The sequence below is a fragment of the Paroedura picta genome, chromosome 7 (assembly GCF_049243985.1).
Source record: "Paroedura picta isolate Pp20150507F chromosome 7, Ppicta_v3.0, whole genome shotgun sequence".
NCBI classification, from domain to species: domain Eukaryota; kingdom Metazoa; phylum Chordata; class Lepidosauria; order Squamata; family Gekkonidae; genus Paroedura; species Paroedura picta.
This window is the reverse complement of record NC_135375.1, coordinates 4726761-4743906: the sequence shown is the minus strand read 5'-3', so window position 1 is coordinate 4743906 and position 17146 is coordinate 4726761. Positions and strand designations below refer to the sequence as shown.

At 58.6% G+C, this 17146-nt stretch overlaps 1 protein-coding gene across 2 annotated transcripts in view; it reads right to left on the bottom strand.

The window, feature by feature from the left end:
* Positions 1–17146, bottom strand: part of CNTFR (ciliary neurotrophic factor receptor) — a 278409-nt gene that overhangs the window by 3262 nt on the left and 258001 nt on the right. For both annotated transcript variants that reach the window (XM_077346597.1, XM_077346596.1), the window contains exons 7-8: positions 10061–10224; positions 1960–2140 (exon numbers count right to left, since the gene is read on the bottom strand). In XM_077346597.1, the coding sequence (XP_077202712.1) occupies positions 1960–2140; positions 10061–10224 (345 nt within the window). The remainder of the gene's footprint in view (positions 1–1959; positions 2141–10060; positions 10225–17146) is intronic.

Sequence of the window (17146 nt, the reverse complement as noted above, 5' to 3'; positions counted from 1 at the left end):
AGCAGGGGGTTGGACTAGATGGCCTGCATGGCCCCTTCCAACTCTATGATTCTATGATTCTGGTTCAGCAGTGGAATAGGCTGCCTAAGGAGGTGGTGAGCTCCCCCTCACTGGTAGTCTTCAAGCAAAGGCTGGATACACACTTTTCTTGGATGCTTTAGGATGCTCTGGGCTGATCCTGCGTTGAGCAGGGGGTTGGACTAGATGGCCTGTGTGGCCCCTTCCAACTCTATGATTCTATGAAATCAATTGCAATTCCCAGCGTCTCCAGGTGGGCCACCCAGCCAGCAGGCATAGTGGTTAGAGGAGTCGCTGCTTCCTAGGAGACCCGGTCTGCCTCCCCACTCGGCCAGGAGGCCAGCCTACGGGGGGGGGGGGGGGGGGCTGGAGATTATCTCCCAGAATTATCTCCAGGCAGCCGAGATCAGTTCCCCCAAGAAAAGGGCTGCTGGGGGGGGGGGGCTCTCTGGGCCCACTGAAGTCCTCCGAGGCTCCATCCCCAAATCTCCAGGAGTGACCTTTGACTCGTCACACAGACTCCGCCTAACTCCTTCCCAGGCCTGTCCTGCAGGGAGGAGAATTCTGCAGGCTCTCCCGAAATCCCTGGAGAAAGGCATCTTTGTCCCTTCAGCTCTTTGGGGGGTCTGGGGTCCCTCTGCTCAAGCGAACACAACAGAGAGGGCAGAAGGGGTTTGCTGCTCCTCGGCTCACCAGTCTCCCCCCCCTCCCGGTCTGATTCGAAAGCCCACCTCTTTGCTCTCTCCTAACGGGTGGCAACCGCAGCTGCCCCAAAGCGACATCTGTGTTGTGCACCATGTGCCACCAGCCCAGCCCCCGGGCAAACGTCCTCGTGTGTGCCTGGCCAGAAGCCCCCCGGGGGGTTGGCATGCCTCCCGGCCTTCTCCCCGTAGGGGACGGTGGGGTCGCTCGGTTTCCCGGCCCCCGAGCCGTGATGGCAGCGGATGGGGCGGGGCTGGCCGCAGCACGCCTCCTTCTGGGAAGCCGGAGGCCGAGAGCGCATTCCTGCTCTTGGACGGCGGCCCAGCCCTTTCCTAGAAGCGGAGGGTTATTAACTCTGCGGCTTCCCTGGCCGACAGGCGCCCCGCTGTGCTGCTGCAGGCAGAGGCACGGCGAGTGCTTTATCCGAGAGCGGCCCCGTGACAACCGCTCTGGCCAGCCGGGAATCCCTGTTCTCGCAAACCTCCGAGAGGCCCGCCTCGTCTGCCTCAGCTCCTGCCCTCTCTGGGGGCAAAGATGAGGTCCCTCAGCTCCCCCCCCCCAGCTGGCCCGGGCTGTGACCTGTCGCTTAGTATCCCAGGTGCTGACGGAGTCGCAGGCCTGATCCTCACCAAGCTCAGTGCCCCTCAGGAGCCTTGGCCAATCAAGCCCCGACTGTGCCTGTCTGTCTGGCCAGTACATCGGCCTCTTCCTGTCCACCAGGTAGCCCCGGGGGCATCCATGGCCTTTCATTCTCTCCTGTCAACAGCCCTGTGAGGTAGCCTGGCCCAAGAGCAGCACGAGGGCTTGCCTCAGGCTCGTCATGCTTCTAGCCATGTTGGGTCTTTGGCTAGCGTGCAACAGACAGGAATGTAACGTCCTCTGACCAATGTGTCCTCCTCAGCCCAGGACTTATATTGCCTTCTTTCTCCAGTTCTGAACTCAACTTTCCCCACACTGGGCTTGCACAGTGGGCCTTGGGGAGGGGGATTCTGAACTGCTTGGGCCCCGTGCAGCCTTCCCAACTGCATTCCCCCCTTCCAATGGAAGACCTCTGCCTCCCCCTCCCCCCAAGATAGCTCAATTCCTCATCCAGCCGAGGCAGCTAGAAAAGGCCGTGGTAGCACTGCTGCCTCTAGTGGTCAAGTAGATATTACATTTTGGTTTGTCCAGCGTATTTCCCTGGCCAGGCGCAAGATCCCAGTTCTCCGTTTCAGGCCCCGCCTCACTCCCGCTCCTCACCTGTTCCTTGGGCTTCGGTGGTGAGATGCTTAGGCTCCTCCGTCCAGGGCGTGGCATGCACAGCCACGCTCCAGTCACTCCACGTGCCGATTTCAAAGTCCTTAGCCGCCACCTGGATGATGTACTCTTTGCCGGCGTAAGCATCGGTGATGATGTGGGAAGTCCCGTCCGACAACTCCACCTGCACGGGAGGGGAAGGGAAAAGAGGCGGGTTACGCCAGGCCCTCTGGCCCAGCAATGCTTCCTCCTGTGTTGCAGGCCACGGGTCCCGCCTCCGCGGCCGAAGGCTGCAATGCAGTCTGGAAGTCTGAGTGAGCAATAGGAAAAGAAGAGGCCCAAGAGCAGATGCTTCAGTTGGCTTCATGCACAGGATACGGGGGCTTCCGGCTGAGATCTGGAGAGGGGCAGACAACTGAGGTGGGTCGAAGGGACACCGCAGCTCCAGAAGGAGGGGGGGGGTGAGGGCATGTGTAGGCAGTGTGGGACGCCAGTGAATGCTAGTCCCAAAAGCAGCCTCCTCCCTCTGCAGCTGGAAGGGGCACCGTCCGTTCTGCCTCTCCATTCCCCTGCAACGTCAGAGGAACTGGTTCAGGAAAGGGCTGAGCACACGGGGCCCGGTGTAGGCCTGCAATCCCCCCAGGGGGTCTCCTCCTCCAGAATTTAAGATCTGCTCACAAACGTCAGCACAAGCCTGAGCTCCTGCTGGATGGCTCCCTGTGCAGTACCTGCCTGCACCATCCGCAGAAAGGACAATGAAAGCCCCGGAAGAAGTCAGACTCTGTCTCCCCCCGGGATGGAGCAGACAGTTCTCGGTGGAGACCAGACAGCTGGTGGCCTAAACCAGGCTCCCAACCACAGTCTGCACCATTGCACCACCTCTGGGGTTTCCCAAAGCCTGAAGAATGCTTCAGCGGGTTCTCAATGGTCAAAAGGTTGGGAGAGGCTGTCCCAAATAACAGAAAAAATGCGGATCAAGAATGACTCTGGACATGCTTCTGAAACCAGCCTGAACAAGAGAAAAGGCAGCTTTTGGGACAGTTAGGAAAGGAAGGTAAGAAGAGCCCAGCTGGATCCCACCAAGGGTCTGTCTAGTCCAGAGGAAGGTTTTTGTACACCGCTTTCCTCTACCTTAAGGGGTCTCACAGTGGGTGACAATCGCCTTCCCTTCACAACAGGCACCCTGGGAGACAGGTGGGCCTGCGAGAGAACCGTGATCAGCCCAAGGTCACCCAGAAGTGCCCTATCAGAGCTGGTTCTCCAGATCAGAGCCCGCCCTCTTAACCACTATGCCACGCCCACCCTTCTATTCTCAGGGGGGGACAGCCGGAAGCCCAGCACAAAGGGGCTCTTTCTCTGACCACGCAGACTCCATTCGTCCAGTAGGGCAAACAGATGTTGATAGGCCTGTTGTGGATTTATTTCCCCCCTGATGGAGATTCCTAGAAAAGGAGCAACAAGGAATAGTTTCCTTTCCTGCCAGGGGCTGTTAGTACGGAGCAGACAGCTCACATCTCTCAGAGCATCCTGTTTATATGCCCAGGGTGATGCCGACTGCCTCTCTGGAGCCAGGGAGGAATTTTCCTCCAGACCATATTGGCCGAGCGTTCCTGGCGATCTTTCCCCTTGCTCTGCCCACTGGGTGAGTGGAGGGTGTACTTGTGTTGTGAATGTCCTGCGTTTTGCAAGAGGTTGGTCTGGATCAGGGGTAGTCAAACTGCGGCCCTCCAGATGTCCATGGACTACAATTCCCAGGAGCCCCCTGCCAGCGTTCGCTGGCAGGGGGCTCCTGGGAATTGTAGTCCATGGACATCTGGAGGGCCGCAGTTTGACCACCCCTGGTCTAGATGGCCCATGGCCGAGGGTCATGTTTGTGCACTGACTGCTTAAGGCTGTGAGTTTAGCAGTCCCGAAGACCCTCTCATCTGGCCTTCATCCCTCCGGCTTCTACATATTGCCGACACTTGTGGTGCTCGAGCTGCCAGGAACCCCCCTCCAAATTGGCCTGTGCTAAGGTGCACTGGCACACCCCTGGGCCCCCACGCACAGGTGATGAGCGCATGTTTCTAGAGAGTGTCTGAGTGATTGGCAACATGTGCTCTGGCGGCTGGCGATGGTGAGAGTTAACCAGCCGGGTCTGCGAAAGCAGAAACAGGCTATTAGCGACCTATTAGACAGCCGTATCCAGTTCCAGCCTAGGTAATCCATTAAAGGAACATCTGAGCACATTAGGAGCCCTTCTGCCTGGGCCAGGCCGGCCTGCGAGGTGGGAGAGGAAGCCAGGCCCGGCTGGTTCGAATTACAGACTTAAAAGCAACGGGGAGAGCGGGAGAGAAGGGAGGAATGGAAGGGGGAAAGGAGGCCTAAATATTTAATGTTTTGTGCTTCAGGAGACAGGGCTGGAACGCCTGCCAAGGTGGACAGTGGAAGCCACGGAAAGGTTGCCACTATCCGCTTCCCCCCCCGCTCCCAAATCCTGGACGTTTATAAGGCGACCCCCTGCAACTGGGTGGGACAAACAGCTGTCTTACACTTTGGGCCCCTCCAGGTCAGAGAGCCGGCCTGGTGTAGCGGTTAGGAGTGTGAACTTCTAATCTGGCGAGCCGGTTGGATCCCCCACATGCAGCCAGCTGGGTGACCTGCACTGATAGAGCTGTCCTGACAGTGCAGTAACATCAGGGCTCTCTCAGCCTCACCTGCCTCATAGGACATCTTTGGTAGAGAAAAGCGGAATATAAGAACCAACCCTTTCCTTCTTCTTCTTTAAAGGTGGACTCAGGCTCTGTCCTGCTGCTTCAGACCAACCCAGCAACCCACCGGAATCTCTCAGAAGGGTTTCCAAGAAGGCAACACCCTGGCTGGAGGGACGGCAGCCTCAGGAGAACCAGTTTCTGCACAGTCCTGCAGAGTGCAAGGGGTTGGACTAGATGACCCAGGAGGTCCCTTCCAACTCTGTTATTCTAGGATTCTATGATAGAAGCAATAAAGGGAAGCCGACAACTCCACTCCAAAGCAGGCCCAACTGCTGCATGTGCGTGTGAGTGGTACAGGCCCTGGAGACACAGTCCACTTACGGTGACCCTGAGGCCTGTAAAGGCAAGAGAAGCAGAGGGGATCTGCTTCTGCCTGCCTGCCTGCCTGGGGTTCCTCAGGGGTCTCCCCTCCAAGGGCCAACCAGGCCCGACCTTGCTTAGCTTCCCAGATCTGACGAGATCAGGCCAGCCTGGGCCGCCCTGGTCAAGGCGGAAGTAGGAAATGCCAACCAGGCACAGGGGACTTTTGCCCACCTGGCTGAATCATGGCGTCCTGGAGTGGGAAGGGGCCAGCCAGGCAGAACCAGCCTCAAACTTGAACTTCCACCCAGGAACTAGAACTTCCGTTGAAAGTCTAGCCAGGACCGACCCTGCTGTGCTTCTGAGTTCCGATGAGATGGACCTAGCCTGGGCCGTGGAGGGCAGAGGGGCCCAGCTGGGAGGGCAAGGAAGGACTCCTTGTGGGGCCCCTGACAGGCCCCTTTCTCCTTCTTGTGCCCCATTCGACTCTTCCATAAAATCAAGCCCATTCAGGTTCCCACAGAGCCAGCTTGGTGCTGGTCGCTCAGTTGGGTGACTGTGGAACATTTGGGGACTTCTCCCCCAGTGCTGCAAGGGCCCGTTTCAGCTCCGGAGAGCGGCAGACGCCCGCAGGAGGGGAGAGACCACTTCGGATCCCAGAATGACCTTGCGGGAGAAGTGGGTGGGGAATGAGGCGGCTGAGGCGAGGAGCTCTGGGGATGAGCCAGCCGGAGAAATGAGAGCACGGCGGACTCTCAGGAGCTGCAGAAGGAGGACGCTGGGCTGGAAAAAGGGTCGCCCCATGCACAAAGGCAGAAAGCAAGCCTTAAGGGGCCCCAGAGCTCAGCAGGAGTGGCGGCTTCTCAAAGGGGCGCTCGGAGGAGTGCAATCCCGGCGCCTCCTTGCCCAGAGGGGAGCTGGAGGAGATCGCAGGCGTCCCCGGGGCCAAGGGAGGGAATGCTTAATGGCCCAAAGATCTAGAGCTAGGGTAGTCAAACTGCGGCCCTCCAGATGTCCATGGACTACAATTCCCAGGAGCCCCTGCCAGCTCATGGGAATTGTAGTCCATGGGCATCTGGAGGGCCGCAGTTTGACTACGCCTGATCTAGAGGGAGGCAGAGCCACATGTCACCAAGGGAAAGGGAGAAGCGGAGGATGGGGGAGGGAGCCTCCAAAAGGGGGGGGATTTGAAAAGCGAAGGCCCCCAATGTGGGAATGGGGCTAGGCCTCATGAGATGGCCGATCCTGGCTCATTGCTGGGCTTGCTGGTTTTGGCGGGAGCCCCCAGCTGTAGAAATTGGGAGCGAACGAGCTCCTTGCAGGGAGCGAAGCTACAAGAAGGCCAGCCTTCTGCTTTCCCTGGTTCTGTGGAAGTCAGCTGAGCCAGGCATCTGCCCGTCCGGGCCTCATCCTGCACATCTCGGAGGGCTGCCTGGCCCTTATGTTTGCTACAGCCCATGTGCAGTGGCAAGGAGGGCCATGGGGGGGAGGAAGAGGAAGAGGAACTCGCTCGTGTGCAGCTGCGGCCTGCGTGAGCCTCAGAGGTGGCCGGCCTGGGTCCCAGCTCTTTTGACCCAGCAGATACCGACTCTTGAGAGCAGGCAAGTCATGGCTTAGGGCCCTGGCTGGCATCCCAGGGCCGCTGGAGACGGAGGACGCAAGCAGATGGGGGTTGTGGCCTCTCGGAAAGCACCGCTGGTCTGCGACAGCCCTTTCCAGCATCTTGGCCCCCCAAATCGGCTCTTTGCCCAACTTAGGATGAGGGGGCAGCCTTAGCCGAGCCTCCAGGGCATAGTGGTCTGACCATGGCACGGCCACTGCACTATTCTTTTGTTATTTTATATGTGTGTGTGTGGTTTCCTTTTTGAGCCTTTGGGAAGGGCGGGTTCTAAATAAAAATTTGTTATTATTACTATAGTGCATAGTACAGGGGTACAGACTAGATGCCCCATGAGGTCCATTCCGACTCTATTATTCTATTATCATCTATCATCAGCATTATTATTAGAATCACTCCTCCAAAGCAGCCCTTTGCTCCGGGGGGGGGGGGTCAGTTGTCACAGTGGGAATCCCACCTGTGCAAAGGGGCCTGGTGGGTGCCCCACAAGCACGCACATCTATGCACACTGGAATGGGCGCATTTCCTTAGCTGTGCCCACCCCAAATGGCCCTGAGGAAAACTGGGGGGCCTTCTCTGGGGCCCTGGCTGAGCGGGGCAGCCTCCTGGTGCCCTTTGCTAAGGATGCCTCCGGTGCAGCCGCCCAGCCTCCCCCTCCCTCCCCCCAAGCCGTAAGGGAGCAGAAATACGACCACAGTCCAGGCATTTCCGTGTCCCTGACAGGCCCCAGCATTATGACAGAGCAGAGTTTATCTCCCCCTCCTCATCTATCGCACCAGAGAGCACAGGACTGCAGTGACATTTATGCGCTAAATACCTTTTATGTCCTGCCGGGTGAGTTTTATGTTGAACATATGTATGGAGAATAGCCCCTCTTGGAGACTGCAGAGAGGGACGGGAGCCAGCGGAGGGGAGTTCAAAGAGAGACGGGAGAAGATGGGGGCGGTGGGGGGAGGGCAGGAGGCACCCACGCTCCTGTTTTGTGTGTGTGCCAGGCCCATCCTCGTGCTCCTTGTGTGTTGCCTTTGGAAATAAAGGCAGCTGTCAAAGAGACACTCTCTGCAGACGGTTTCATAGGGGAGCCAATGTCACCCCAAGGACGACATCCATGCTACCAATGGGTAGGTACCAATCAGGACTCCTCCCTGCCAGGGGACTCCTGGGAAATCGAGTCTTCTGGCACTGCACATTCTGGGACCCAATCTGTACGGCGTGTGAATTCTGCCCCCTCCGTTTCAACTCAAGCATCTGGCCCAGGGGAGCAGCCGGGGAGGGGGCTGCCAGGTGTCCAGAGCTTCTTCTCCTCATCTCCAGATGTCTCCTGGAATAACAACGGAGCTCCCGACCACAAGGAAGTTCTCCTGGAATACAAGGCTCTTTTGGAGACTGGACTTCATCGCGTTATGGCCCCCTGAAGCCCCTCCCCTCTATAAAGCCCTCCCTCCCAAGGCTCCGCCCAGGAAATCTTCAGGCATTTTCCAAGGCAGAGTTGGCCACCTTTATGGCCCGTAGCTCAAGGGCTGGTGGGAAAAACGTCCTGTGGGTCCAGCCAGAGAGGAGACACCTCTTCTCGTCTTCCTCCTCAGCTGTGAGAGTCAGGTGGGTCACCGGCCTGCTCTGAAGCAGCAGAACAAACTCTGAGTTGGACCAACCAAGTGTTATTTCAGGCATGAGCTAACGTGGAAAGCCACACTGCCTCAGAGAAGAATGCGCAGACCTGGCACAAAACGTCGTCAAACTTGGTTCTTGATCTGCTAGTTTTCTACACTCAGTGATCTTGATATATTACAGGAATATTCAAAACCAGGACTGCGGGCGCAAGCGATGCGGTCCAAAATCCCACGTTGTTGGTTCTCCCTTCAGGCAGCCTCCTCCCCCCCCCCCATGAGCTCATGAGGTCTCCACTCTCCGGCCACCAAAGCACCAGCTTCAGATATCTCGTCTGAGTCAAAAGATCCGTGGCAGCCCCCAAAGGCTCCTACAACAAGATCCAGAACCCAAATTCCACCTAGCCAGGCGCCCTGACTCAGCGGCATAGCCTCTGGTTCCCTCCACCGTGTTTGCGAGTGGCTGAGGCGTAGGGGTGATCCCGAAGACGTCTTCTTGTGTGTGGCATGCTCCAGCGTCAGCTCCTGATGTTGGTACCAGATGTGACAAAATGGACCGTATGTTTCGGTTTTGTGCAAGGCAGGAACCGACTCTGGGGAATTCTAGGAGACATCTGTTCCGATTGCAACGCAGCCTCAGAGACTCAGGGAACCATCCACGGAGAAGATTCCCTGCCGAGGACCTGTGGACCTTCACGGGAGCTGTGCAGAGCCACGGTACATGGCACTGAGACAGGAGGACTCCCTGCGAGAGGGTGCTCCAAGCACCGGGCCCGGCCACAATGACTCGTGCCCAAAGATTCCCCGGGGTCACAGCTCAGGGTGGGCTCTTCAACGGGGAAGCTGGAGCAGACCTGCCAGTGGATCTTAAGGGTCAGCGTTTCTACCGTGGGAGGCTGCCCGGATCACTCAGGCAGGGCGAGTCGCTTGGGAGAAAACGACTGCAGGTGGGATGCGTTTTGGACTTCAGATCCCCCACATTCTATTTTGTGGGCAGCCCCAGGAACAGAACCCAGGTCTGAGTTGTCTCTTAGAATCATAGAATCATAGAGTTGGAAGGGTCCATAGAGGCCATCTAGTCCAACCCCCTGCTCAACGCAGGATCAGCCCTCAGCATCCTAAAGCATCCAAGAAAAGTGTGTATCCAACCTTTGCTTGAAGACTGCCAGTGAGGGGGAGCTCACCACCTCCTTAGGCAGCCTATTCCACTGCTGAACTACTCTGACTGTGAAAAACTTTTTCCTGATATCTAGCCTATATCTTGCTCCAGGTGCTCCTGAGAGGGACGACTGTCATATCCCGTCTCCCGGGGGGCTCAGGAAGGTTGGCCTGAGGGCGTAGTTGGGGCAGTCCGAGCCCTGCTTCCACCCCCCTCCCCACCTGCTCACTCTTGCTTCCCTTTCATCTGCGGTTTACAGCATGCTAGCCCCTATGCCCATCCCCCCCCCACTGGAAACTGGGTCAACTTTCAGTGCCTTGGTTTGCAGAGAGGCAAAAAACAGCCAGCTGGGGGCCATCCAGCAGGAGAACAGATGTCTTGAGAGTTCGCATCTAAAGGATCAAAGGTGTCCCGTGTGAACCCCTGTTCCCGCCTGAACCCCCAGACCTACTTGAGACTGGGGAGATCACAGCTCCTTGACTGCTGTTCCTCTCTCTGCCTGTGCTCTGCTCTGCCCTGTGCTCCCTCGTACTCAGGACTGCTTCCCTTTGCACCCCATGTGTCTCCCCCATCCCCGGTTTGAGCCAGGGGCCCCGTTTCCCCCTGGCCCCCTCCCTCCCGGGCCTGCCCCTGCCTGCCAGGAGAGGAGAGGGACGCTGCCACTCACGTGCTGCCAGTAGTCGATGATGAGTGGGCGGTACCGCAGGAAGAACTTGAGGGGGAAGGAGTCCGGGTCGGGCCACGTCGAAGGGTATTGCCACGTCACCAGAAGCCTGCGGGGGTTGCTGGGCACAGGCTTGGCCACCACGGCCTCCGGAGGGTCCGGCTTTACTGTTCGGAGAAACGGGACACGGGAGGGGAAGGGGGAAAGTCCTGGTGAGAGAAGAGCCGTGTGGCCGACACCCCCTCCTCCTGAGTAAGGCTCAAGCACAAAGGTTTCACCCCCCCCCGCCCCAAAGGCCAGGCCAAACTACTTTCCCCAACAACCCTGGTGGCTGCAGCGCTCCAAGCAGTTGCCAGCCTCCAGGTGAGGCCAGGAGATCTCCCGAAAAGAGAATCGGTCTCCAGGCAGATTGAGATCAGTTCCCTTGGCTAGGGGAGGTGACGCTGTGCTGGGTTTGCAAGGCTCTGCTGCACCATGGATCTCTGCCCAGGAATGGAGATCTCCCTCGGATAAAGCTCCCCTGGGGGACGTAGGGCAGCCCCACAACTGCAGCCCCACCTCCCTCAGGAGTTGTGTCCTCCCACCCACAGGCCTTCAGGAGGCAGCTGGTTTCATTTCGAATGGCATTTGACTCATTTTAGTTTTTATTTATGGAGATTTTAGAATTCTGGCCTTGTCTGCCTCTGTGCCTCGTCTGCGGGTTCCACCCTCCAAAGCAGCCCTTTCCTCCTGGGAAGCGGATCCCTGCAGCCTGGAGATCAACTGGGATACCCAGAGGTCTCCTGGCCCTGCCTGGAGGCTGGCAACCCCCGTCTTCTGCCACCCCAAAACAACTGAGTTTCCGGCATGCTGCAGGGAGTTGGACTAGCCAGCTGTGGAGGTCCCTTCCCACCCTGTGGTTCCACGCCAGCTGCTGGGGATGCCTGAGTGGAGGGCGGCCCAAGCCCCGGCAGGGCAGGCACCGGGTTGGGAACAGAGATCCCTCCTCCTCACCTGGCATGCTGATCGGGGGGGGGGGGACTCCCTGGATCCAGTCTGCGCAGCCACAAGGACACTGGGGGACACGAGACACTCAAGGGAGGAGTCGCTGGGCAGGTGCCAGGGAGGGAGGGAGGGAGTGCCCCACATAGGCGGGAGGGAGGGAGTGCCCCACACAGTCCCCAGCCCAAAGTGACAGCCTGCCTCCTGCTGCTGACGGCCACAGGCTGAAGGCACTCAGCCTCACTTGCCACTCGGAAGGAGGTCGGCTTAGCCTGGGAAGGGCTACCGGGCAAAGGATGGAGCACGGTTGCCCCAGAAGGTTGCCACGAACTCTCAAGAGGTTTGCCCCAAACGTGCGGAAGGGATGAGGCGGTGCTCAGCTCTCGTGGCCTCCTCTTGGATGCCCAGAGCCATGCTACTTTGGGCAGCCAAGAAGGAATTTTCCTGGAGGCCAGATTGGCCCAGGGATCCGGGGTCACGGGGGGGTTGTGTGTGTGTGAGGTGGGGGAGCTGTGGATTTCCTGCCTTGCGCAGGGGGTTCAGCTAGATGGCCCAGGGGCTTTTATGGCCTACGGGGTTTCCCATGTGAGTGAGCCCAAGGGCGCATCCGGAGCGGGGACTGACCCAGCCGAAAAGTAGGGTGGGCGCCGCCTCTGCATCGGGGCTCCTGCCCCTCCGTTGGCCGTGCCGGGGGGAGTGGGAAACAAGGGGGGGGGGACACATGCTGGCTGGCTGGCTGGCCGGCCGGCCTCTGAGCTCCTCCAGATGACGGTGCAGTCCCCCCTCTGGTTCCGCGCCCCAGCTTCGGGCTGGACATCGGCTTCCACTCCAAGGGCCTCCGAGCCCATCAGGAAAGTCATAAATCCAAGCCCGGCTGGGCGGGTTTCCTGGATTCCGGCTCCTCGCAGAACAAAGCGCTTGCAGAGCTGGAGGGACCCCGATGATTCCCGGATCCAGCTTAGTGTCCGCTCCGCAGGAGATGGCGTGATGGGGGGAAGAGGCTCAATTGTGCGCGCCAACTTTTTCCAGCCGTTTGCACTGCAGGTGTTTTGCAGAACGGATTCTGGCCAGCTTCCCTCCCCTGGTGTCAATCCAGTTCTAGTTTTGTAAAGCCACAGCAATTTAACTAGGGCAAAGGCCTCTGATAGTATCGTGAAAACTACTGGGGGGGGGAATAAAACAGATGCGGGGGGAGGGGGGGCTTTATACGAACGGGCGTGGGATGCCGGATGAGCGAAACAACGGCTGGATCCGGCCACAGTGTCCATCTGGCCCTGCATCCGGTTCCCACGATGGCCGGACAGATGTTACGGGATGGCCACCAGCGGGACGCGAAGGGAAGAGCCCTCTCTGCGGCCCCCCAACGCCCGTCGTGCCGATGCGCTCTGGGCCGCCTCTCCATGAATGCCCCGACACCACTTCTGCACACAGACAGGATAGCGGCCACCCCACATCTCCTTGTCGCAAGGGGTCCCGTAGGCCAGCCACCGTCTGCCGCGGAAGAGGTCAGCCAGAGCCCAGGAGCACCTTAAGGGCTTCGCCACATGGGAGGCGCTTCTGGGAGTCACGGCGCACGGTGGCATGATCACAATTCTGTTAGTGTTTAAGGAGGTTCTGGGCTCTTGCACGGTGCATTTCTTTGCGCTGTCCAAAGACTTGTCCTCGTCCCTCGCTGTGGAGAGGATGCAGGAACTCTCTCTGCTCATTCTCCGCCATTAAGTCCTCCTCGGAGACATGGGAGTGAGTTTGCCCCCATCACTCACCACATCCTCCCTTGGCATTTCCTGAGCTTGCTCTCTTGTCTTGGCTGCCCAGGGAGGGTGCAGGACCCCTTCTTTTGGCACGCCGTGGGGGCAGGCGGACTCTGCGCCAAGGAGGAAAGCCTGCTGGGGGCAGGGGGGAAGTGCCCTCATTCTGGTTTTCAATTCAGCCTTTTGAACATTCAGTTGCTTCGTTTTTTTAAGACTGCTGAGGCACAGGAGAAGTCATGCGGCCAAACCTCTAGTGTCACACAGGGGCCAAAACCCAGGGGCCCTCAGGAGGTCCACTAGTGGGGCCAGAACTCCAGGAGCCCTTTCACTGTGGCCCCCCAAGCCCCAAGAAGTCAGAGCATCTCTGGCCCAGACTGAGTGCTTTGTGGCTAAGAACCACCGAGGGGTCCTCAGTGCTCCAGATGTTTCTCTAGTGCTCTCTGTGCCTGTAGCCGCCACCCCTTCCTGCAGCAGAGAGTTCCCCCTGTGAACGACTCTTTGGGGGAAGAAGGACTTCTCCCGATCTGTTCGGAAAGGATGCAGCAGCCCATCACATTTCTCCCCCGGCTGCCCTTTCTGCAGCTGCCGTTTCAGCAGCTCTCCCAATCCGACCTCTGCTGGCCTCTGCTGGATGGCGAAGTTCCCCACCGGCCCAGGGTTAGCGCTCCACTTCCCAGCTGACGGGCGGGAGGGAACTTTGCTGGAGACGGAGGAAGGGCTATAAATTCCATCGGCGCGCAAATGAGGAAGAGGAATTCGGCACGGTCGAGGTTGTGGGTTTTTTAAGTCCCCCTCAAATGGAGGAAAGGCAGGATTAACAAAACTTAAAGCAAAATTTTAAAATTTAATAAATCTAATAAACCAAATGAATCTAATAATAATAATAATAATATTAATAGTAATAAGGTCACCTCAGAGCAGAGAACGGGCTTCATGCTGCCGTTGCAAAGGATGGGCTGTTGGGTCACCCCCAAGACCCCCAGCAGAGGTTTCTTTGTCATGTGCTGAGCGAGGAGCCCTCCAACGGGGGGGGGGGATCTGTGACTCAGGGGCGGAGCATCTGCCTGTCGTGCTGGGGGTCCCACGTTCAGCCCCCCCCCCGGCATCTTCAGCTAAAGGGTCTGGCAGAGACTGAGGCCCTGGAGAGGGGCTGCAGGCCGAGCAGACAAGACTCACGCAGGTGGGCCAGGGGCCTGATTCAGCGGAAGGCAGCTTCAACTGGTCCCGTGAGGCAGGAGACCTCGGCTTGTCACGGACGCCTGGGGTGACGCCTGGGGTGTCGGGTGGGACTTCTGGTTCCTTCCTCTGAGGCCCTCCCCGCTGGCTCACATCCCTCTCCTGCCGCGCAGGGACACGTGAACAGGCCATCAAGGTCCATCGAGGTGAGAATGGTCCGCTTGGGCTGGGGCAGGCTGGCCAGGCTCTTGTCCGAGGTTCCTTAAACCTGACACCTTCCGTGAGCTGACCTGAGCCACGCCCTGCAGGTCCCTCCCTGGCAACACTGCCCGTCTCACAGGCCCTCAGTGGTGCTGCTGCGTGGCCCCTCTCCCCTGAGCAGCCCTGCCCCAACACCCTCCCTGCGAGGCAGAGGGCAGTAAGAGCCAAGGAATCCAGCCCCAGACGCCCCCCTTGCCAGGGCCGGCTCATCGACTGCCCATCCCATGTCCGCCCTGGACAGCTTTTGACATGCGGAATAATTAGTGCTGCCACAATGCTACATTTTTAATGCCATGCGCTGGTGTTCCATAATTTGCCTCAGGCTCCCATTAGGAAAGCAGGGGATGGAGCGTGCTGCTCGCTGTCTCTCTCTCTCTCTCTCTCTCTCTCTCTCTGTCTCTGTGCATTTGTTGTTTCTTCTCCTTTGCCTCCAGAATGCAAACACCATCTGTCGAGCCTGTGTTCTCCATTAGAGTTGTGAAAAGGCCACACGGGATCCGGGCTCTGTCACGCCCCGGCCCTCCTGCGTCCCTGTGGTGCTCCGGCCACAACAGCTTCACCGTGGGGAGCTGGGGACAAGTCGCAGGACAGACCCACGGCCACGTCCCCCTGCAGGGTCCGAAATGCCGTCCTGATCTTGTGGAGGCTTCCTCCCTCGGCTGGCGCCAACATGCCCGGGGTCAGCCCATGCGTGCAAAACGTCCCCAGGTGCATGCGTTCTGCTTTTTAGAATTTGGCGAGCCGGCTCAGAATGTGCCACCCACCCAAACACAGATCCAGGGGGGCCGCCCTGCTGATCTGGAGCAAGAGCACCAAGTGAGCCCAGGGGCACCTCTAGGACCAGCCAAGTGTATCTCTGGGTCTACGCTGCTGTGTGCATGCCCACTCCTTCAGAGCTCAACCAGTTCAATTCTGGGCATCAGCACCAAGCCACACGTGCCCTACTGCTGCAGACTGAGATGTCCCCTGAAGCCATCCCCCGCTGGGGGGCTGGCAGGGTGGAGGCCTCGTCTTTATGGGCCCCAATCCGCCTCTAAGCAGGGAAGCGTCTTCCGTGAGGGTCGACTCTCTCAAAGCAGCTGTCAGATGCTTTCCCCCATTGGAGGTGGGGCTGGGGGTGCCAGGGGGCACGGCTCCCTCTGCCTGCTGGAATGGGAGTGCTGCAGTTCACGCCGTCCACGTGCTTAAAGGGGTGGTTTCCAAATTCCCTTCTAGCTGCAACTCAGAGATGCCGGTTTCCGCTGTGACCACAAAGCAGAGCCATGAGGTTTTTTGGGTTTCTCTTCCAAATGTTCTGTGTGCCTGTAAAGTGCCCCCAGGCCATTCTAAATCATGCCAACCCTCTGACTTAACCGCCTCCGAGGCGTCCTCCGACTAACAGCCTTCCTTGCTCAGGCCTCACCAGCGCGGGGGTCGGGGGGGGGGGGCTCGTGGCTTTCTTGGCTCCGTCCATCCGACTCCCCCCCCCCGTCAAGGCACCCCAGGGCTTCATGACACCCTGGCCTAACTCCTCCAGAGGAGGGGGGGTGAAGGAAGAGGACCCCTTGGAAAGGATGGCTTCTCACAGATGCCAGATCTTTGACTCCTCATTTCTGTCCAGCTTTTGGGTCCTGCTGCTGCCCTGGATCCCCCCCCCCCAGAGGCCCCCGGCAGAAAAGGAGAAGCCCCGGCTGCAGAGAGTCTGAGCTAATTCTGCACTTCCCACTGCCGAGGGGACCCGAACGCTGCCCCCAATGTGGCCTTGAGCTGGAGTGCGAGGCTCCTGCCAGAGGCTGGTTCCAGAGAGGCTACTTGAGCCGAGGCTTGTCCCTGCGGCATCCTTCCAGTTGGCCTTTTGCTCTCTGCACTCCGACCGGAATCGTCCTTCTCAATTGCTGGTATTTGCACAGCTGGGCCAGCGGCTCCTTCTCCCTCTGCCTTGGACAGCCTCCTGAGAGGAGCGGCGTTGGACTCAGGAACTCGCCTGCCTTTTCCTGCCGTTCTGGTAAGTGACCACCTCCAGCCCCTCGGCGTGTGGAGGGCATGTTCAACAAGCAGCCTTGCTGGGATGGACAGAAGGGCAAGACCGTGGCTGACCGGTGGAAGAAGAAGGGGCCGGAATGCCCCTTACGTACTTTAAGCGGCTCCTTGCAACGGGGTGCTGATCACTGTTGGTGCCCGGCTGCCTCAAAGAACGAGATGCCCATTCTCAGCCGCTGAGGCTCCTTGGGCGCCAGAGTCTTGGCCAAGGAGACGGATCAAGAAACGTTCCTCTGTCTGCAGTAGAAAAGAGCAAGACTCCAGGAGTCCCTGAAAGACTAACACAGCTCATCCCCTGCCACAAATCTCGTTAGTCTTTCAGAATCCAGGCCAGGCTGGATTCTGGAGAGGTTTTTTTTTTTGGGGGGGGGAATCACTTGGGCATGGAACTGGGATGCCTGTGGGTGGGCAGGTAGTTGTGGGTGTCCTGCATGGTGCAGGGACTGGACGACCCTGGAGGACCTTCCACCTCTAGGATTCCAGGACTCTGGGTGTTCCGGGGCTCTTGCAAAGAGGCAAGGTCTCCCCAGATCCCTGCCTTTGTGGAGTATCTTCTGCCCCACACCAGTCCTGGTGGTCGACGAAGGAAATCCCAGACAAGACCCACTTGGCAAGCAGCCAAGAGGCAGAACGAGGGAAGATCCGCCAGTCATCACAGAAGGGACGTCCCTTGGTTTAACTCTTGTTTGGTTTTTGGGCTGATTTATGGCGAGAGAGAAGACAAGAGATATTCAGGGGTGGTTTGCCCTGGCCTGCCTCTCAGCAGTGGCCCTGGACTTCCTCAGGGGTCTCCCATCCAAGGACTAATCAGGGCTGGCCCTGCTTAGCTCACAACAAGAAGAAACTGTTTTTATACCCCTCTTATCACTGCCCGAAGGAGCCTCAAAGCGGCTTTGTGAGG